The following is a 23,005-nucleotide window of genomic DNA, read 5'->3' as shown; positions in this document are numbered from 1 at the left end:
TATTTTCTTACATACTTACATTCTTTAATTTTCTTACATACAGTTTTCAGGAACTTAGTCTGTGATTGTTCCTCTTCCCTTTGAAAAAAGAAAGTTTTTGAAAAACTTTTAGACTGCACAACAGCGCAGTCAAGTGGTCATTTGTGAACAGCGCAGAGTCTTTGTAAACAGTGTATTTATTCTCTCTTAGCCTGAAAACTGTACCAACAAATTTTACTATATATAAAAAAAAAACTACTTACAAAAAATGGTCATAAATTTCAGCACAAATACTATAAAATGGTGACAAGTCACTGGCTTGACTGAAAGCCTAAGAGATTCCGTGTTCTAGTAGAGGTTAGAGGTCAAAAGTCATAGTGCAGGTTCATCAGATCAGATCTTCTCCACATAGTTCCCAGGAAAGAGACCTTCCTTCCCATGAAACCGCCCTCGCCACCACCCCGACGGATCTACAGGAAACCCAGAGGAACATTAGAAACAATTCAACAGCCAATTAAACCAAATTCACAACATTCTTATTTCCAAGTCTCACCTTCACTGATAAGGTCTATGATGTCATTGACATCAAAGCTAATTTCATCCACATCTTGGCCGAAATACTGGTAAAGCGCTCTGCAGCGAGGGCCCTGTGGTCGGGGCTGAGGTTTGGGACGGCTAGAGGGGGCCGGTGGAGGTCGTTGGTTGATGCTCCTTTTCCGCTGCATTCTGGAAAATTTTAGACTGTTTAGTATCTACAAACCTGGATTTAAGATGTTTTCTATCTGTGTTCTCTTACCCTGACACGCCCTGATCAGGCACATTTAGGAAGTCTAGGTTTGTGGACTGATTCGGGGCCGGCCTGGAGCCTCTTCGATTCTTCTGCGATCCTAGTTTAGGAAGAGCATTGCTGGGTGGAGGGTTCCTCATCGGTGTGGAGTACGTCGCTTCCTTCTGCGGCTGCGGCTTAGGGTGCTGTTGAGCCCCAGCCCGGGCAAACTGTGCTGCCCCGTTCTGATGGCCCCCTGTTGAAAAATCATACATGGAGGCTTTCAAGATATATAAAGGGAATAAAAATGTATCCACATGGTTCAAAACAACAGTTCCAGCTCAGAATTGTTACTATTTTTCTACCTCTGTGCCGTGGCTGGTTTCTTCCTCCGTGACTCTGTGGTATGCCTTTCCTGGTTGGCTCTGGAAAAAAAACAAAAAGTACATGCAGTGAAGCTGAATGAACAGATTTCTGTCACTGCTGCCGCTCTTCACTCATCTATCCATCTCACGTACTGGATGTCTTTGGTAGTCCATCTCCTGTAGAGATAGTGAGGGTCTTTCCTCCAGGTTTGATGACGGCTAAATCAGTCTGTCCCCTCTGGAAAACCACCACACGCATGCCGCCTCCTCCCCAGCCCACCTTCTTCACTCGGAACTCCAGCCTGCACAACACATTAGTATTCATTCATGTTCTGCACTGGAGTGAGTCTAATGCTATGAAGGAGAGATTGAGAGTTATCAGCACCTGTCGCTGAAGGACAGTGAGAGTTTGCTTCGGGTCTGCTCCTCGTAACGCTTGCAAAGCAGACTGAGGAACTCAGTCTTAAATGTGGACTCCAGAAGACTGTCGTACTCATTCTCGTGAATGATGAAGAAGTCATCTTGCCTTGTGCTGGAGGATAATGAAAGAATAAAAAAGAAAAACATATGGCGCTTGTCCAAGAACGCAAAGGTTTCAATATAACTCACAATCCCAGCATCCGTCTAGTGTTTCTGAGGGCATTTCTAGGGTGGTCTTGGTCAGTCTTTCTCAGACATTTTATTTTTTTAAAGAAATTAATATTTCCATTCAAATATGCATTAAATTGGACACGAGAGACAGTAAAAATATTTCTGTAAAGTAAAAACAACTTTCAATTAATTTTGAATACTCTATTCCAAAATCCTTAAATTTTCCACAAGAAAATTTAAAAGCACAACTGTTTTCAATATTGACAAATATAAGAAATGTTTCATGAGCACCAAATCAGCATTTTGGAATTATTTTATAAAGTATCATGTGACACTGAAGACGGGATGATATTACATGTACAAAATATATAACAATAGAAAACAGCTCTTTTAAATTGTAGTAATTTTTCATGTTACTGTTTGTACTGTATTTTTAGTCAATATGGTATAATATATATATATATAGCCCCATCTTTAAACCTCCTTTGATACCAAAACAGAATTGTGTTGCTTTGAACTTTTTTATTATTAACAGATTGTATTCAGTATAATAATTTTTAAGTATAAAAATATAAAGAGCTCTGGGTGTGATAATGAAGAAACCATGTCAAGGAAAACCTAGCAGCAAATATATTTATAAATGAAATCAAACAAATGACATTTTCTCATCACTTGCACACTTATGCACAGCTCAGACTTACACACTGAAGAAAAAGAAGAATTATGAGCCATTAAGGACAGAAGAGGAAAGGAAATGAGAGACGGCATGACTGGTGAAATATCAAAGCTCAGAAAATGTTGTTATTGACTAATAATAACTGATTTTTACATTATCTTCAAATGTCTTTGATATATCATCATGAGTCATCATCATAAGGAGTAGACAATCACCAACCATCTCCCTTTTGTTCAAAACCACTTTCATTCTCTCTCAGACTTGACATATAAGGGAGAAAACAAGAACTGAGCTGCCATAAATATGAACTCATTTCCTGTTTGCTAATTTCCTTTCTGCACTTTGCAAATTGTTTGACCCCGCAGAACTTCCGCATAAGCTCCTCTGCAGTAGCAACAGTGGTGGTCTGGCAGCTTGTTTGTGTCACACAGTAATAAATCTGAATAGAAGCATTATTTTGTATAAAGGTAGACACAGTAGAAATGAACAGCTTTATCACATTTGCTCAGGCCCAGAGAACAAACTACAGAGTATAAATAACAGACAATGATTTTACAAGCAGGTGTACATCTAGCTGATTGTTGCTAAATGTATAATGCCTTTTTGGATATGCGACTGAGATTTGTACAAGTTGAATATCCAAAGAGTTTATTTGCAAACACATAACTCAAAACAAAAAATGTTTTTTTCATTTTTAAAAAATCATGGTTTTTTATTATGTTATCATGTTTTCATTGTGTTAGTTAGCTGTATTTTTAAGTTATTTTTAATGTAACCCAAATAACCCAACTGCAGTTTGATTGAGATTAATTGGAACGCACAATGAAAAAACATGATTTTTGAAAATGATCTGTTTTTGCAAATTAACTTGGTTTACAAATAATCTTCATAGCTGTCCTTTGTTAAACAAGCAATGTGTTATTGCTACAAAAATGCCACTATATTCTTATACTAAGAATCCACCCTTTTGTTTGTGGTCACAATAATACATGTGTTTCTTAAACAAATATATATACACATTGAATTATATGGCACCAGCATACACTACATACCTGTAAAACAGGTGATATGAAGCAGCAATTTACCTCAAAGAGACTGAACGGACACTTCCGATGTCCAGCTTTCTTTTGAGAACTTCCTTTATCTGGCCTTTCTCTGGTCCTTTCTTTATCTTTTCCCGACCGATTAGATAGATGGCTTTCGGTGACAGTATTAAATCCCTCTTGATAGACTAAAAAAAAAACAGCAAGAAATAATTATAGCTTATTAATGCCCTCATTTAACCTATTTGAAATAATTGCTGTTCTTTTGAACCTTTTATTTACACAAGAATCCTGAAAAATGTATCCCTGGTTCCACAAAATACTAAGCAGCACAACCATTTTCAACATGAATAATAATCAGTTTTCTGGAGACATCTTTCAGAAACATTAAAAAAAAAAAAACAATAAAACAACAACTCTAAACTTTTAAACTCTACACATAATTTTTGCTTATTCGTTTCTCACCTTGAACCTACGGTCAAACTTGTTGACCGAGTCTGCAAAGTCGACTCGCTCCCTCTTGGACATGAACTGCCGGAGTTCAGGCCTCTCTTCCATGCCAAGGTAATCGCCCACAAAGTTCCTGTTTATACTATTCCTACGTCGTTCTTTAAAGTTATACAGTATATCAGAGGCTGAAAATGACATAAAGAGACAGAATAAGAACCTCACATATAGAGTTTGCTCTTACAGGATATACCATATGCGATGTAAACATTACAGAAACAGAAAAGTAGATTATAAATAAATCTATTTATTTTAAAATTAAAATCACCTAAAATAGTTGGGTTTAATTCAAAATAGATTATTGTACCCAGTGTTTGTATAAGCAGTGTACTTTTATTCTTATTTGAGGAAATTGCCATTAGCTTAGCTAAAATGTGAGTTGCTGCCTACAGTATGTAGACTGCTTCAAATCAGTCACTTATGAAGTTTTATGACTGCTAGGATGCTACCTTTGTAAGAGGTCTCCAGGTTTTGTACTCTTGTAAACTCACCCTCCTCCCGCATCTGTTCATATTTCCTCCTGGCGATGTATTTCCTCCATGCCTTCTGGATGGTTCTGGCAAACGTATCAAACTTCCTCTCTCGCATCTCCTCCAGCAAAAATAGCTACAGTTAAAGGAAATGTGAATTGAAACGAGAAGTTACTTAAGGGAAAGTCTGGATTTGACCTACAGTTCATTAATGTTTATAAATTACAGTAAATAATGAATGGCCTAGGTCTTATTTATTGTTTTTGTGACTTTATTCAGATTTCTGAGCCTCACCGACTCTGGATTCTTGATGAAGACTTTGGTGCGGCCCATTTGGTACTGATCCGTGTCCATGTTAACAGAACGCAAGAGGTGCAAAACGCCCTGCTGTTCCGCACCTCGCCAGTGTGGCCACGTCTCTGTGGTTAGAATGGCATACCTAGCAAAACACAAGTGTTAGCACTGAGATTAACACACCTGGGAAATCATTCCTAAATTAGCACTCCCGAGAGGTCAAGATTAACACATCAGCAATATTTCCGATGAAATGAATACCACAGACTAATTTATTTGTGCTCCCTCACATCAAGTGGGAAACCCAAGAGCTAATTCAAGAGTTGGACTGCGGTGCTACTAAAATATCTGTGTAAACACATTTTCTAAAGATATTTTATGACCGACATATTTTTTCAGGCTTGCTCTTACCTCTGTAAAAACTTCTGGAAGATTCTACGGTAAGCAAAGCCGGCACGTCGTACCCTAATATTTTCCCTCAAGCCCAGATATTCCACCTGATGTTTTGCTCTGGGAACATAAAAATGAAATTTATGAGTAGCACGTTGGAGTTCATTTACACCAGCTATTTCCAAAATATCTGGAGTCCTGTTTGAATGAACACGACTCACCTGCTCTCCTCCCAGTCTTTGGGCCTTTTGGTCTCGTTGGGTTTGATGCAGCGGATGTAATGCGGTGTGCACTTCATCAGTGTGCTAACCAACTCGTTGGCTTGTCTCTGTGGCACAGACAGTCAATGAGTGACTCCAGATAAAGGAAATGTGACAAATGTGCTGATCCTCGGAAGAGTCAAAGACATTGGTCTTACTTTGATCTTCGAGCTGGCAGTGGTTGGTCTACCTTTCTTTTCCGTGTTGAGGTTTTCTGGGAAGAGGCTCCGAATGAAGTCGCTGCAATGCCAGAGAGATAAATATTTTTGGATGTTTGGAACATGTTGATTGAGATTATGGAAAAAAGGGGTTATGCCAATTTGCTAGTGCTTTCCAGGAGTAGAAAACCAGTATTTCAGGGAAAATTGATTACACTCATCTGTCTTTGTTCTGTTGTTCCTGGCTTTCTTACCCTTTACTGAACCTAAAACAACCTCTGAATATAAACAGTTCTTATGACGAAGGAGAAAGAGAGAATTAGGACTTACAATTGGCTGCTTTGCATCAGTTCAATGAGGTCAGGGAAAAGCACGTCTCTGTTTCGCTCACAGAAACCGCTGATATCATATGACACCTGAATCAAAGAAGTAGGTAATAAGAAGCAGTTGATGAGTGCTACAGAATATACACTACTGTTCAAAAGTTTGAGGTTGTTAAGCACTGAAGGTCAAAAGTCGTAACTCACTTTGCCAGCGTAGTGGTGAATGACGAAACCAGAGTTCCAGTTGTTGAAGTGCTCGTGTGTCCCCACCGCAGCCTGAAGCTTCTGAAGCAGAGTCATATCAGCACCATCTCCTTTGGCGTGCATGGTAGCACACACATCATCCAGCACACTCATGATGCCGGGAGGATTCTGGGATTGAGGGGGAACAGGGTTACAGTTGGTAAATTGACGGATTGTTATTAAATAGTAATTGTGCTAATAATTTATATACATGCTTACCAGTTTATTTTCTATTAAATCACACACAATTTTGTTGTTAAAGTATTCTATGGGTGTCCATTTGATGCCTTCCTGTACATACTCTTCCTGCGGGATGTAAAGAACAATAAGTCTGATTGAGACATCAAAAGAGATACTAGTGAAAAGTATGATGAAAGGACTGTTTGTTGCACCTGTTCTGCTTTCAGTGTCAGTTCAATAAAGATCTGCTGCAACTTTTCATTCACAAAGTTGATACAGAACTGCTCAAAACCATTCCTCTAGATAAAAAAAAACAGATCATTGTTATTAATTATAAAATTGAATTTAAATGTTCTTTAAGTTTTCGAATAACCTTCACATTTGAAAATAGTCATTAGAAGCACAAAATATGTCTAACGTTCAAATGTTTGGGGTTGTTAAGATTCTTTCATGTTATTGAAATAAGACTCTTAGGTTCACCAAGGCTGCATTTATTTGTTCAAAAATACAGTAAAACTGTTTTACGGTAAAAAATTTAAAATACCATTAATATAATGTAATATATTTTAAAATAATAATAAGCTGATTTGGTGCTTAAGAAACAATTCTTATTATCAATATTGAATGCTTATTATTTTTACAATAATTCCATGACAATTATTATTTTTTTATCAGGATTCTTTGATGAATTGAAAGAACAGCATTTTTTTGCAATAGAATTTTATTCTAGAACATAAACGTCTTTACCTTCACTTTATGCATTATTGCTGAATTTAAGTAGTATTTTTTTAATTTTTTTAATTTCAAAACTCTTACTGCCCCCAGACTTTTGAATGGCAATGTATATTTACTGTTTATTAAAATTACAAATAAACTTAATTGGCTGTTTAATGATTAGAAGTTAAAATTCCCTTTTTATAATATGCAATGGCGATCAGAGGATAAGATATAATGGAGAGGATATGCACCTGGAAAATTTCAAATCCATAAATATCCAGAACACCAACACTGAGCTCCTCATTGGGTTTCTGAATGGCTTTATTTATTGCCTGCTCAGACAGAGGAAGGTAAAAAATGAGCTTTTTCCCTAAACCAGTGATTATTGGGTGTTCATACACTGTTAACTAACCTCAACCAGGTAGTCAAACAGACGGGCGTAGAGTGCTTTGGAGAGAGCGTCACGCGTGTAGTTTGCTTGTTCTTTGTTCAGAGTCACATCGATGGTCTCAGATTTACCACCCCATTTGGAGTCCATTTTCCTGCTGGTGAGCTTCTCCTGTAGACGGCTTTGGTCAATACCCAGCAGGTATGCAGGGAACGCCAGTACTGGGTTGAAATCAGGGGGGAAAAATCAATGCAAAGTCTAACAGAACATTTCCAAAGATCAAAATTATCAGTCACTGTTATTACTCAGAACAGCAAATGGGCAAACTCCATCTACATATCACTTACAGTCCGTGCTCTCCACCTGTGCATAGTTTCCCACCTCAATGAAACTGATGGCGCCCAGATGTAAGACGCCTGCTACAATCTGCAACACCTGCCTCTGAAACATCTCCGGTATGCCGATCACCTGCATGGCTTCCTGTAGACATCAAAAATCAGGGTTAACAAAGGTCTTGGTAATGAAATCTGAACTGTTCTCAAAGTGTTTGAGAGGAGACATGTAATCTGGCATGATAATATGGAAGAAAATATGTACCATGGTTTCTTGGAAGTCCTTGCTATCATTAGTTCCATCCACCTTGTATGTTCCAGACTGGTTCAGATAGTAGTAGTAATCTGGGGTCATAATTCCCAATTCTTCCTTCTGCTGAGGAGTGCAACCATCTATTAGCTTAAAAAGAAAGAGAGAGAGAGAGAGAGAGAGGTGGTTAATTCAATAGCTATGTGATCAACATGAATTTGTCTTTTTTTTTAATGAATTTTCCAGATGCATATTTTCATTAAATATTCAATATATTTCAATAATAAATAGATTAAATCATTATTTAAATAATGTTACATATAAAATGTTATTTTTGATGGTGACTGATGTGGATTTGATCTTTTGTAGTGTTTTTCCCTTTCTCTGTTGTTTTATATATATATATATATATATATATATATATATATATATATTCTTTTGCATATTTAACTTTTTTTTGATGGTTACAGCTATTTTTTTATTTCCCTTTTGTTTTCTGTTGTGTATTTCTAATATCTGTTAGAGTAAAAAATAATAATAATAAAAAATCCCTGCGATCTCAGTGACTTATTTTACATTTAAGACAATGTCTAAGCGAAAGAAATGTTCCTATAATTAGAACATTTTCCTACCTGGTAGAAGATGTGAAAGTTCCTTTCGTTTTCATTCTGGCTCACGACTCTTGATTTTTCCAGCAGGAAGTTGGAGATCTTCCCTCCGTCTGGCTCTCCTCCTCGACTAAACTGGATCTCAAAGTATTTGCCCTGTCAATCGAGCTAGCATTACTCACAGTAATGGAACACAGGTTTGCGTGTTGTAAATTTATAAAATCTGAGCTGCATATATATGAGTGTGAGACGCACAAAGCGACTTGAATTGTTGTTGCGGACTGTCTTCGCATTGCCAAAGGCTTCCAGCAGAGGGTTTGACTGCAGGATAATTTCCTTCACATGCTAAACAACAAAAACAACACAGCATACACTTTAGAACTGCCATTTGCTTCTAAAACAGTGAAAAGGTATTTCAAACACAGTTGTTACCTGTACTTTAGCTCCTCCTCCTGATACTTTAGAGATGTAGCCCATAATGTATTTAGCAGCAACTGTTTTTCCTGCTCCGCTTTCCCCACTGAACACAAACATAAGAGAAGAACATAACTCCCTGATTATTTTAAGTCCCTCTGATTCATCAAACATACTCAAAAACACACAAGCATGCTTTTAAAAGGTGGCGTCACTTTCACAGGAAGTTGTGAGCAGTGGCTTTTAAACCCCTTTTCAATTCTTTGTTAAAAAGAAATTATAGCACCCATGGCTGAATTCATTGGTATGCCTACATTTGGCTATTCACACACTTATTGGCCGAGACCCAAAAATGGAAGTAGGAAGGCAGCATCAGGACAAATCTTGCAACACTATGCCCCTATTTGGTCAATGAGATACATACTGTAGTGGCTATAATATAAGAGAAACAGTAATTTTATATATTGAATTTTGCTTGGTCATTTCTAAACCTTGCTTGATTTGTTCTAGTTTATTAGATGTGATGGTTTGGCCCTTTTATATAAACTACATAAGCTGGGCAGCAAGGTAGCAAGCAGCCTTTGGTTTCAGAAAGCTAATAAGAAACAAAATTGGCAAGCTCTTCTGTGTAAATCAGGAAGGAAACTATACTAAGAATGGTGACCACTGCTTCAAAGCATTTTGTAGGTGTGGTAAACAAGAGAAGGAACTAATAACAATGACGATTGGACCGAAGAGATTAAAAAATGATATCATCGAATGGCACTGATACTGAAATGTGGATCTCTGCAAAACATCTGAGATGACTTGAAAATGCAGTGGATTGCACAACCTTCGTCTCGAGCTGTTGAAAGTGAAAGGTCACAGACTGCTTTCTCAGAACTAGAAATGTATTAAAAATGGATTTCTTTGAATGGTAAACCAAAAGCAAGTACTGTGAATTCCCTGATATTTCTTCTCCAGCGGTTTGATCTGGAGGTGTGGCTTGCATTTGAATGTGGGCTTTGGTTTGAATGTGGCAAGTCACAGGAAGAACATCAAATCCATGTTGAAACAGGCGGCATGTATCATGTGAGGACCACAAACCTTATAATAACACATTGATTTTCGCTGTCAATCATCATGTTCCTGTACATGTTGTCCGTCAGAGCATAAATGTGTGGTGGGTTCTCATATTGGGCCTGAAGAATAAAAGACATAGCTGTGAATCTTACATACTGCTTACTGTAATAACAGTAAGTGTTTAATGTATTTGACCTACAGCTCCCTGGTAGAGCTCAATCTCACGGTCAGTGAAGTACGGCATCTGTTTGAAGGGATTCACCGATATCAATACAGGCCCTATATAAGTCTTCAAACCACAGTTAAGGACATGTGAACAATCCAGTTAAATTCAACCCAACTCTGTTTTTCAGGCCAACTCATTCAAAAAAGATAATAAAACGTAATTAACCCTTAGGGTACTAAGCCCTTTTTGGTCCGTTTTCTCTATTTTTACATTTCGGCTTATAAACCATATGTAATGATGATGGACCACCATGTATTTGGTATCGATGGATTCAGAAGACCCTAAGCTACCATAAGCATGCATGCAATATGTTTATAAAGGAAGTATGAGTGAAAAATTGTACAATAAACTAGAGAATTTCAAAACAAAAATGAGATTTTTGTCATTTATTACTGAAAATCCTACCTCACACAACAAAAGTGAAAAGTTTTTGACCCAAAAATATATTTTTCAAACCCTTTGCTTGACAGAAATGGGTTAATGTTCAATCAAATGTGTAAAGAACAATTCAATAATTAACTTTATTTACAAACAGTCCTAGGCGTTTTTTCATTTTTGGGACTAAGCCCTTTTTGGTCTGTTTTCTCTATTTTTACATTTCGGCTTATAAACCATATGTAATGATGATGGACCACCATGTATTTGGTATCGATGGATTCAGAAGACCCTAAGCTACCATAAGCATGCATGCAATGTGTTTATAAAGGAAGTATGAGTGAAAAATTGTACAATAAACTAGAGAATTTCAAAAACGAAAATTAGATTTTTTTTTTGTCATTTATTACTGAAAAACACACAATATAGAACAGTTTTTGAAAAAAAATTTTTTTTTCAAACTCTTTGCTTGACAGAAATGTGTTATTGTTTAATCAAATGTGTAAAGAACAATTAAATAATTAACTTTTTTTTTACAAACAGTCCTAGGCATGCCAGTGAGCAAAGCAAGGCCAGGAGGTCTTGTTGTACACTTTGCTTGCCTTGCAGTGCTCACAGTACTTTCTGACATCTGCAGGCTTGTGTGCAGGGTTTGCTGGGTCCAAGGGACAATAGGTAGGGGTGTGCGGCGAGTTGTCCTGTCTGCATCCTGCATCAGAGCAAATACACAATCAAACTGGAAGCTTTTTTTGTGTCAAAATTCAATGTAGAAAAAATAACTCCTATAAACTCATGTAACCCTATGAAACTCCACTGTACACTAAAAACACATTTCACCTCTCTTGACCTGAGCAGTTTACTTAGTTGAGTAAGTCAGTCTATTGAAACAAATTTCACACCACTCTTGAACTGAGTTTACAGGGAAAGAGTAGTATGGTACACTAAAACAAATATTTCATGCCTCAATCGCTATCTGACTAAAAATCCAAAACATATACATACTCAAGATGTATGATATAATAAATTATATTATAAGTTACATACCAGTCCTCAAATGGATCTTCCCCATCCTGGTAAAATACTTCGTCATCTGTGTAAAAGCAGTCTGCTCCAGATTTCCCCTCGTCACTTTCCAGTAATTGTTCCAGAGCTTGTTCTGCCCTAAATCTTTTACTGCTTGCAATTTTGATAAAACAATTCTGTAATAATGCTATATCTCTCTCGAATTTATCTCTTTGTGCTCGCTAATACTCCGATCGCTCTATGTAACACTCCGATCGCTTTCTGCTTTCTCCACCTCATGCTGATTCTCCGATCGGTTATTGATTACACCTGGCTGGAGGTCGTTTTACTATAGTCCAGCCCAGCTTTTACAAGGCTACAGCAGAGCTACAGAGTCCTCTGAATGGCTAGAATAAATCATGGTAACCTTCCTCTGATTGGGTTAGAAAAATATTCCTCCCAGCGGTTTTTACATTGGTTGTTGCGTGTTGAATCTGCCTAACATAATAGTTTTCATTGGCCTGTTTACGCAGTGGTATTGCGCAATAAGGGAAGCGTGTTTAATATACAAACTACCGCTGTTTTCAGTGGAATCTGAGGAAGACGGCAAAAAAAACCGCATCTCTCTAGCATTAATAGTTTTTGAGATAACTACACATTTGTAAAAGTATGCCATTTTGGGCGGTACCGCCCAATCCGTCCCCAGAGGGTTAAAGCAGTAGTCATGGGCTGTTCTCATGTGGCTGCAAAGGTCATGTAAAATCAAGAAGTGAGTGTGTGCTAATTGTTGAGATGCACGTAAACTAAAGAGGAAGGCAAAATTTCGAAGTCTTAAAACAGCAACAGCAACAACACAAACAGTGGTTACTGATCAGCTGAGAGGAGTGAGTTAAATCCCTTTCATATCAAGGATACAAAGATGTAGTCGTCCAAGTATCTCTTTTTGAGATTTTCCACGATGGCATCTTCAGTGATCTTGGAGAGAAGCACCATGTCATCAACACCACTCTGCTTGACATTCTGGCTCTGCCAGTGATACTTACTGCCCTGAGAGAGAGAACAGAGACACAACGTCCATTTGTTGGAATTTTACAACAAAGTTTTGAGTTTATGTATGTGAGGAAATAGCTGTTGTAGTCCTTAGCAAATCACTTATTTTAAGCATAAATTCTCAATGAATATTTTAGTGCTGTCAAACGATTAATTGCGATTAATCATATCCAAAATAAACGTTTTTGTTTACATAATATATGTATGTGTATTGTGTATATTTATTATGTATAATATAGGGCTGTCAAACGATGAATCGCGATTAATCGCATACAAAATAAAACATTTTTGTTTACATAATATATGAATGTGTATTGTGCATATTATGTATATATAAATACACACACAGTATATATAATAGAAAATATATACATGTATATACATTTATATTCTTATATTTTATATTATATAAAAATATATTTAATATAAAAAACATAACATATTTTTCTTAAATATAATAATAAATATACACAGTACACACTCATACATTGTGTAAACAAAAATGTTTATTTTGGATCCAATTAATTGTGATTAATCAGTTGACAGCACTATATTATACATAATAAATATACACAGTACACACTAATATATTATGTAACCAAAAACTTTTTATTTTGGATGCGATAAATCGAGGTTAATCGTTTGATAGCACTAGTGTATTTCTAAATACCTGTTGAAAATTCTTCATGGAACCCATGATTTATTTCTTAGAAACTGAACAGGTCAACAGAAAGCGATTATATGGTACCTTGATGCTGAGATCAAGGTGTGTAAATCTAATATGGAATGAAATCCACAACCCATTTTACTTACAGAAACATATTGAAATATATAGGGCTTGATTTTATCCATCATGAACTGACTAAATTGTTAAAAGTGGGCGTCCAACACAAGAATGTAGCCAGGCTGACTTTTGAAGAGGCTTTTTGACTTTTGTGGAGGCTTAGGGTATATTTTAGCCAGAGCATTTCAATGTATCTCAATGTAAAAATCAATTGCGTTAGTGGCATTAAACTACAGTAAACCCAACAGTTTTTTTTTTAAATGGAACCTTTTCTGATTGCGTAGACAGTATGCAACCCTTTTACTTCTAAATATAAACCCTGTACAAATGGCAAAGGTTGTAAAAGTGCCATATTGCACTGATATTGAAGTGAGTGAAAGATGCTGCCTTTGGAAAACTTAAGTCATGATCCAAACAGAGACTTACAGCATCCAATTCCTCTTTCAATCTTCCCTGTAACTGAAGTATTTACCACTATTTCTGACCACTGGTGACTGCAGATAGAGAAGGAGAGAAGCTAAAAGCTGAACCGAGATGCACATCTATGTACACCTATAGGTTACTTGTTTTAACTTTTACTTTTGAAGTACAATACATAGAAGACTTTCCTCCTGCATAAGTCAGTACAAAGTACAGAGGAAGGAGTATGCAAATCTCACAACATTACAAATGCAAATACACATCTGTTTAACTGGGGATTTTGACTCTACTGAGGTACAGGTAAGGGTAAGCTAAAATAGTCAATGTTGGTTGTAAGTAGGTTGTAATGTAGGTACCATACTTTGGAATAATACCAGTCTAAATAAATAGGTGATTGAACTAAGGTGGTTGTCTGTGGTTAACAGGACAGGAAACCATAGATAGTTTCCAAGCAACAGGCAGCAGATGTAAGGAAGTTATATACCAGCTGTGTACCTTGATGTATTACATCCTCTGTACAATTAAAGGTTGTGGATTTCTTCGCAACATCACCTATATCTCAGCATAATAACACTGCTTATATTTATATATAATCAGCACGCAATGCACAATTCAACACATTATATTATGTACACAGAAAGCACTCTAAAATTACAGTTGGAGAGGTCGAAGTTAAATCCAGCATGCCAGAGTCTCATAGTGCCTAAATATCTAAGCCTCATTCATTTTTGCATTTAAATTTGAGGTAAACCAGATGTTTTTCTAAATAAGCTCCTTAAGGCTTCTTTTCTTTTGATGTGTTGCACTGTTAGGAAACTGTAAACCTTTCTCTGGGTTTGTGGTCTGAATTCCTAGCCTTCATGTCAACCGCAGCTCAAACATCATACAAGGAGGGTGGTCATAGTACTTATGTGAGCTACAACAGAGGTACAGACTCATAAAATTATAAATGATTTAACTGGTGTTCGATGGACACTGGATTTTCTGAAGATACATGTCTCTTTCACTGAAAGAGGTACTGAGATATTACAGGCTACATAATGTTCATAATGTGAACATAGTGCAAACGCGTGAACTAAGATGAGTAAATCTACAGAATGAAGAATAAATATTTGTTACTCGTTGTACATCACTAAGGTTCCTCTTTAGATGCTTGAACAGCAGAAAACACTCTCATCTGATCTACACATTTCATAATTGAAAGCATTGTTAATCATTCAGAAATTAAAGATATTGAAATAACTGAAATTCTCTTACGAAAAAGGGAAGAGGAAATAACACAATTCACCACTTGACGAGCAAGACAGACATGAATGAATCAGACTGATTCGCTGACGTCTGTGCTGATGGAAAGGTCTAATATGATAGAAAGCATAGATGGATGCTGAATACAAACAATCAAGTGGGCAAAGTTTAAAATGAGTATTATGTCAAAACACCAGTAGGTGAAAAGTATCATGAAGGAGGGATTTTTTTTGTATCATCCCATGATGCCTTTATTAGCTGAGTGCTCTTTTTGATGGTACTCAAATCCAGATGCTTTGGTTAAATGATCACATGTTTCCTTTTTTTATGATGTAATTGGCAAGTTTGGGACTGGGGTGGTGATTCTGAATAATCCCATGAGGCCATGGGAGTGGATTTGTGAATGGCGATGAAGCAACAGTACTGATGCTGATATGTCACATGAAAATGAGAACAATATGAATGTAGTATATTTGTATTATATTGACACTCATACATTCATACTGTATAGTACATACTTTTTTAATGGTCAGTAAGGTAAATAAACAAGAAATGCTTGAGTTTGAACACAGCTGACAGAACTTTGGCAAAGCCTTTTGTTGCTACATAAAACTCGCAAACAACACTTGAGGTAAAATAAACGTCTTCTTCTCTCTATATATGGTCATTTGAAGAGAATAAATCTTACTTAAAGCATCCAAACCTGTATGACTTTCTTCTTTGGAACACAACAGAAGATATTTTAAAAATGTCTCAGTGGTTTGTTTTTGACCATGCAATAAAAGTGGGGTTTGAGGTTGTTTTGGAGCCTACTGACTTTAATTTAAAAGTCAAAAACAGTTTGACTTTTTTTTAGAATGACATCACTGATGTTCCTCTTTGCCACTAGAACTACATGGTAAAAGTGGAAAATGCTTGACCAGTGGAAAATGCCTACTGATCTTCACATTCCAAAAATCTGTCATTCAGAAGTCAATATACTTTATATATAGTTATAATAGAAGTCAACAGGGTTTTAGGTTGTTTTGGACCTCACTGACCTTGATTATATGGTCAAAAACAGTTATAACATTCTTTAAATACATTCTTTTGCATTCCACTGAAGAAAAATAAGTCATACAGGTTTGGAACAACATGAAAGTGAATAAAACAATGACATAATTTCCTGTCCTAAAGTAATGAGGTTCTTGTCAACTTCACATACATCATCTGATCTGTGCAAGTTGCTGGATTCTTTAGAACAGGCTGAGAAAGACACAAGCTTCAGAAAGCTGTAGAAGTGTTGAGGAAGTACTGACAAGAACCGCAAGTCCCCTCTGACATACTTCCCCACTCCCCTCTACCTCTGGGGTGCAGTTGCGAAAATCCTGTCTGTAAGCCTCTCGCCCCACAAAATCAAATGCTCACTTCCTACAGAAGCACCAGCCCAGCATCAAACTGCTCTCAGCTACCTCAGTGCCCTGCCCTGACATCATGACAGACCTCAGTAGCACCTCACCAGAGAAAATGCGTGAACGTTTCGCCGGTTTGACAGAACCAGGTTTTGATGGATAACAAGTGCACTCAGCTAATAAATTGAGAGAATTAACAGTCACAGATGCTTAACTATGTACCTCTGTACTAATGACAGAGACTAATCAACTTCCATTTAAGGAGTTGTTTGAGTTCACTACAAACCCTGTGTATTTAGCATGATGTTGTTTTGTGAGCTTCCTTTTTAGTTTCACACATCCTATATGAACCATTTAAACTTTTTGTATTTACAGAGGAGGAAACTTTTCTAAATTAGCAACTACAGTTGTGTAATGAGTATAATGAAAAAATTATAACCCTATATACACTTACTTACAGGCATACACATGAATAAAATGACTTGAGTTTAATCAACAAGGGGGCTTTTAGGAGCAAAATATAGGTATGTAGTTTACAGTTAGATTATATGTGACACAAAATAAGTCTTGAAAGTTAATATAATGTATTATTTAATAATACCAAACACTTTACCATTATGCCGGTGCTGTTGGTTCCTCCTCGTTTGTGGTTCTTTCTTCGTTGAGTGTGACAGTCCAAATGTTTCTCAGCACCCTGCCATGACCGGCAGACTCTACAGCACAAGAGCCAAAGTTTAGTGAAGGGAAGCAGTCTGTAACAAGCACTAAGGACACATCACTTCCTCAAACTCCCACAACTCTTTGATGAGACAAGAAGAAGTTGCACGCTCTATTGCCACACACGTACATACGCCTACAAATGCAGAGGACCTATAATTGGTCTAACTCACCTAGATCTTGATCAAACAAAGCCAATAATGTTTCACAGGCTCCAGGTCAGCCGTTACTCTGAGGTGTGTGACACAGGATGCAGCCCCTCCTGTTGAATGGATGACAAGAAACTGCAAGAGATGCAGAAATGATACAGTCATACTGCAAGACACCAGAAATAAACACAGCCTCACTCACGTTTGTACTTCTTCATTCAGTTCTGAATACAAAAACAAACCTGCTTTGAGTGATCCAATGGCCTCCAAAGCTTTAACTCGGATGAGCTAAAAATGACATATAAAGCTGCCCATTAGGGCCTCTGGGTGTACACAGTGCCAGCTGATCAGTAGGGCCCCGGGCCCCTGAACACAATTTTGTATTGTTAGCCTACCAATATTTGCCATTTCGCCTTTTTCTCCCCTAAAGATGTCTGTCCAGGTGCCTCTGCATCCCTACAGCAGAAATTGTACAACATTTTAATTTGTTAATGCTTTTAGTAAAAAAAGTAAATAAATGAATGAATGTAAATGTAATATGCACATACATACAGTTGCTATTAGCAATAACTCTTCAACGACAGTATGCAGGAAGTTTATTTATATATTGTAGCAATAAAGTACAGTGCAGATGGATGTACAGTACAGTTTAAACACATATGGCAAAAAAGGCTAATCTATAAAAATGACAGTGTGTAACAACTGTAATCTTTCATCAATCTTTGTAACAGAAAAAGAGAAATGCATATATAAAAGACAAAAGAATACATTGGATATTATTTGTACACAATGCATCTTTTTATTCAAATTCATTTCAACTGGTCTACATAAAGTTCAGAGGACATAAACTACATCACAAGCACTTGACAGTACAGCATGTTACCGAGTTGCATGTGAAAATCAACATTAAACAAAGTCCAAATAAACAAGTGTGAATGCAATTCCAAAGTAAATCTACAGTTATTGCGAATGTAGTAACACACTGCAAAATTGAAAGATAAAAAGCTTAGCATCAAAAGCAAAACAGCATTTTCATCTTTCACATAATAATTGTACCAAAGAATGATTACAAAGTTAGTGTCTCTACAGAGAGACTTTAACAATAATTCTAGTTTTCATAGAATCTTGCTTATATATATTTTTTTTCTTTAGCAAATGTATTACCTTTAGCAAAACAATACCTACAATATAAAAATAACTTGAATCTTGAGATTACGACAAATAAAGACATAGCACCATACTGTAGCACCACAGATTAGCCACCAATCCTTGAAAGAAGGCCACCTCTTCAAGATCTGCTCTTCAAATCAAACATTCGACGTGTGCTGCCAGGACCCAGAATGGGCAGAAGGTCTGTTATGGCTCTCTAATGGTGAATGACACTAATAAGTTGGCAAATTTGAGCTAAATGTTGATATTTGGGTTAGAAATGGGTAAAAGGAAACTGTAAGTTCTAAAAGGGATTCCAATCAGTATGTTATGAAAACACTGAGAGTTCACCTAAAACTGACAATTCTGTCATTTAATCACTATTATGCTGTTCCAAACCCTTATAAGCAACGTGTATTCTTTTGTGAGGAACAGAACCGAAATAAAATGATTAAAAAATATTACTTCCACCCTAATTCTTCCCCTTTACTCTCAAAGTGCATATTTAAATTCCATTGGTTTTGGATTGTCACTACAAACAATGACTGGCATTCTGGTATTTTACCTATATAAACCATTTGAGTTTTAGAGTAATTTGAACATACTTGCTTTTTTAAATTTCAGCTGTGTGAATCATCAACCACTATCACTGTATGGATTAAAGCAGCTTGGACACTGCCGACTATCATTTTGTTTTGCACAGAAGAAAAATAAAGGTTTTGAACAACATAAGGGTCAAGTATGGCCAATAAGTTTTGGCCAAACTATTGCTATCAAAGGTGATAGTATGAAAATGTGTTCCTGACCTGATAAAATGAAACTGTAAGGTTACATGGGTCACAATTCTATACTGCATGCAGACTTGTGATGCATTAAAAGTACAGTACGTTATCGTAGGTAAAAAGTGTCTGAAAATAACAATATAACCACCGCATGGTTCAACAACAGCTTCCATTGACCTCTTTATGTACTTTGACATTGTGCACGGAAACTAAACTGACCTTACTTCTCGTTTCCCTCTGTTTGCTAAACAGTTAATTGTTTATCCAGGTTTGACTGATGCACAATATCTTATGATTAAGTAGTGTAAGCATTATGGGACCAGATGGCAAGAAAATGGCACAGCACCTGCAAATAGCCACAAGGCCGTCAGATTAAAAGATACAGTATCTCAGCACCAACCACACCGAATGAGAGCTTATGATATCTGAGTAATCTGGAGTGTCTCTAAAGGGCACTTCATACAGACAGCGATTTAATTGATCAGTGTCAACAAGTCACTGCTATTAAATGATCCTATTAAACTGCGGCATTCATCTGTATCATGAAGCATCAAGGTGAGGTCACATTAGTGAATTTTCAGCAAATATTTCTTTGCAAAAGGGTTAGGCATAGTTTAGCATAGTGTAGCAATGTACAATGCACAGCTTACATACAAGTTACGTTCGAAACAAATAGCTCAATGTAGTGATTTCGCAACCTGCAAAATTAATTGCAAAATCTGTGCAGGGAAAATTTCCCCCTTAAGTGAAATTCCCATTGAAATGTCTAGATTTCATCGTGAAAATTCTCAAGACAGAGGTAAATGTGACCGCACCTTTACTCATGACGTTTTAAATCACCATAAAATCTTAATAAAACAGTTAACTGTTGGTTGCTTTGTAAATTGCTGTAATTGAAAAGGCCCTTAAAGGGATAGTTCGCCCATAAATGAAAATGCATAAATTACTTTCATGTTATTCTAAACCATAATGACTGATTTTTCCCTGTGGAACACAAAAATAGATGTTTAGAAAAATGCATTTTATTGTATGGACATAGAGTTCTTTCTTGTGTTCTAGAGAGTAAGAAAAGTCATACAGGTTTGTAACAACATGAGAGTGAGTAAATAATAACAGAATTTTCATTTTTGGGTGAATTATCCCTTTAAAGATGCACTCAGTAATGTTTTTCAGAAATTAAATTGTATACAATGCAAAGTAAAAAGTCTTTTTGACATGACATGTTAGATTTATTTAACATCCCAGCCTAACAAGAGTTGTTTTATTTTACATGGAGTGGGTCTCTCATGTGGGCAGCCATGATCACATGACCAGCTAAACACTACTCATTTTAACTAATTTTAATGATTCATCCAAAACACTAGGTATCAGTATTAAGTCCAAAACGACCAGCACTACACACAAACACACACAAAAATTACTGAGTGCACCTTTGAGACTAAGGACAACTGGTATATAAATGCTTATTTTATCACATTACAATAATAGACAACTATTATTCACTGAGATTTAGCAGTACAGCTGTGACAGTTCACGCAAACACTTCTCTGTATGACAGTGATGGGCGAAAGCACCTCATGGAAGAGCAAAAGTAACATTGACAGATGTCTTTTGAGCAGACTGGTTTTCACAGCAGCAGTGCCGAAGCAGCTGGTCAGAGGGAGAGAAAGAGAGCAGCACAGACTTTCTCTCTCTCTTTCTTTTCACGTCTCTCTCTCGCTCTCATTTCTTCCGTGCTTTCTCTCACGATGATGTCAGTCTGCCAGTGGTTAACAGCACTCCTCCAGCGGAATGCTGAGCATGGGCGGTTTTGGCCATGCAAGAAGACGGGAGGGTCGGAGAGGGAAGAAATGGGGGCAGGAGAGAGACATAAAGAGCGTGTGTGTGTGTGTGTGTGTGTGTGTGTGTGAGAGAGAGAGAGGGAGGTCAGTGTCCTTGGCAGGTTTTGCAGCACATCTGTCTGAAGTATGCACGGCTGCAAAATTTGAACCTGAGCACCAGAGGGCAGTATGCTACTGTGTTCACATCTTTACACTCTGCAGGACAGAAAAAAATGCAGTCAGTCACAAAATCCTAAAAGCGCACAGTTTTTTCAGATTTTCCAGTGTCTTCAAGCATGTAACACAGTTTTGACATTTGCATTGCAATTGAAAAATCCTACATTTTTTTGTCAAGGGAACAAGTGTGATGCTAACTTTCAGGTTGGCTGACAAAAAGTAATCAAATGCATACAGTATAGAGTAATGGAGTCAGGGTTTGAAATTAACACCCACCAAATGCAGGTAAAAATCAGTTGCTGTGTGTAAACCACAAATAATTTTTTTTTGGGAAGTCATGGCCTAGTGGTTAGACCACTGGATTCCTAACCCTGAGGTTGTGGGTTCAAGTCTCGGGCTGGCAATACTGTGACTGAGGTGCCCATGAGCAACGCACTGAACCCCAACTGCTCCCCGGGTGCCACAGCATAAATGGCTGCCCACTGCTCTGTGTGTGTGTGTGTGTGCGTGCATGCGTGTGTGATTGGTTAAATGCAGAGCACAAATTCTGAGTATGGGTCACCATACTTGGCTGTATGTCATGTCACTTTGACATTGTCTAATCACTAACCAATTTGTCAGGTTACTTTTAATAAATTATGTTCACTCAATTTCTTGCACAAGTTCATGTAAGCCAAATTTAAGATTTAATGCAAATATTGAACTTGTGATGCATCATGATATATTAAATACAACCGTAACTAGCTTACTTAAACATACCTGACAAATAACGGTATACCGGGCGCGCTGGATTCCATTTACATTGAAGTAATAACGAAGTGTCCAAAAATGACTGAAGACACACCGTGTCTACACTGAATGCGAGCAGCGCGACAAAATACCCATTATGATCAGTGTGCTGTCTACACTGGATATGGCGTGACACGGCAAGTACCCAACAATAAACTGATGCCTCGTTCTATTTATGAAGTACTGACACAAAGTTCAAGTGATTAGTAATGCCCACTTTGTCATGTCCAGATAGCCTTAAGCTGTTGGTTTATTTAAAAAAAAAAATGTTGGGCTAGTAGAATTTATGAATGGCCAGTAACTTAAAAATTAAGTAGCCAAATTGGCTAGTGAGTGAAAAAGTTAATTTCAAACCCTGAATGCAGTGATGTTGCAACCACTGCAGCATGTGAGTACTGCAGCATAATACTGTCATAAAATTGCATCAGAAGCTAAAAGAGCAATGGATTGTGGGCAATTTTTCAAAAAAGCTTCAGTATGCTATTTAATATGCTATGATTTGGAAAGCATTAATTATTATATTATATGGGACAGATAGTATGGTAATTGAGATGCAAAGTGTGTCTGCTTGCCCTTTGACCTCTTACCTTCAGGGTTATCTGTAGGGCCACTGTTGTCACACTTGCTTTTGCACTGCTGCATGGAGGCGGGACGATGAGTCTCAGGGCACTCATTGGATGGCTGGCGAGAGTGTGTCAGACACTGCACTGAACGAACCTCCTGACCCATACCACACCTAGCCAAGCACTGGAACACACACAAAAACACACATCAAACAGGACAGGAGCATGTAGTGAAATGAAGTGACGTGTGGCCAAGTATGGTGACCCATACTCTGAATTTGTGCTCTGCAATTAACCCATCCAAGTACACACACATGGTAGTGAACACAGGGTTACAAGTACGACTCTCC

The 23,005-nt window shown here is 37.2% G+C and overlaps 2 protein-coding genes across 3 annotated transcripts in view; both read right to left on the bottom strand.

The window, feature by feature from the left end:
• Positions 1–22: 22 nt before the first annotated feature.
• LOC132097853 (unconventional myosin-If-like) lies at positions 23–17,277 on the bottom strand. Its single transcript, XM_059503811.1, has 28 exons — positions 17,123–17,277; positions 12,535–12,666; positions 10,216–10,305; positions 10,041–10,135; positions 8,973–9,060; positions 8,796–8,885; positions 8,565–8,696; positions 7,948–8,082; positions 7,698–7,830; positions 7,375–7,571; positions 7,214–7,294; positions 6,458–6,544; positions 6,285–6,371; positions 6,027–6,194; positions 5,830–5,915; positions 5,500–5,581; positions 5,303–5,409; positions 5,103–5,201; positions 4,692–4,836; positions 4,419–4,533; positions 3,886–4,055; positions 3,463–3,608; positions 1,496–1,642; positions 1,264–1,412; positions 1,111–1,170; positions 776–1,001; positions 533–705; positions 23–449 (listed from the first exon to the last, which is right to left on the bottom strand). The coding sequence occupies exons 1-28, from the start codon at positions 17,123–17,125 to the stop codon at positions 373–375; spliced, it is 3,300 nt and encodes a 1,099-aa protein (XP_059359794.1). The 5' UTR covers positions 17,126–17,277; the 3' UTR covers positions 23–372.
• Positions 17,278–20,655: 3,378 nt separating this feature from the next.
• LOC132097851 (A disintegrin and metalloproteinase with thrombospondin motifs 10-like) overlaps positions 20,656–23,005 on the bottom strand; it is a 70,433-nt gene continuing 68,083 nt past the window's right edge. For both annotated transcript variants that reach the window (XM_059503810.1, XM_059503809.1), the window contains 2 exons: positions 22,680–22,839; positions 20,656–21,342 (listed from right to left, as the gene is read on the bottom strand). In XM_059503810.1, coding sequence (XP_059359793.1) covers positions 21,233–21,342; positions 22,680–22,839 — 270 coding nt within the window. In that variant the 3' untranslated portion in view covers positions 20,656–21,232. The remainder of the gene's footprint in view (positions 21,343–22,679; positions 22,840–23,005) is intronic.

The sequence above is a fragment of the Carassius carassius genome, chromosome 21 (genome assembly GCF_963082965.1).
Source record: "Carassius carassius chromosome 21, fCarCar2.1, whole genome shotgun sequence".
NCBI classification, from domain to species: Eukaryota; Metazoa; Chordata; class Actinopteri; order Cypriniformes; family Cyprinidae; genus Carassius; species Carassius carassius.
This window is presented reverse-complemented; position numbering and strand designations above follow the sequence as displayed.

Coding starts and splice junctions, on each gene's coding strand:
- LOC132097853 (XM_059503811.1), bottom strand. Junction 7,572..7,697: donor ACAGGTGGAGAGCACGGACT/GTAAGTGATATG, acceptor ATTTCAACCCAG/TACTGGCGTTCCCTGCATAC. Junction 706..775: donor CCTGATCAGGGCGTGTCAGG/GTAAGAGAACAC, acceptor AAAATTTTCCAG/AATGCAGCGGAAAAGGAGCA.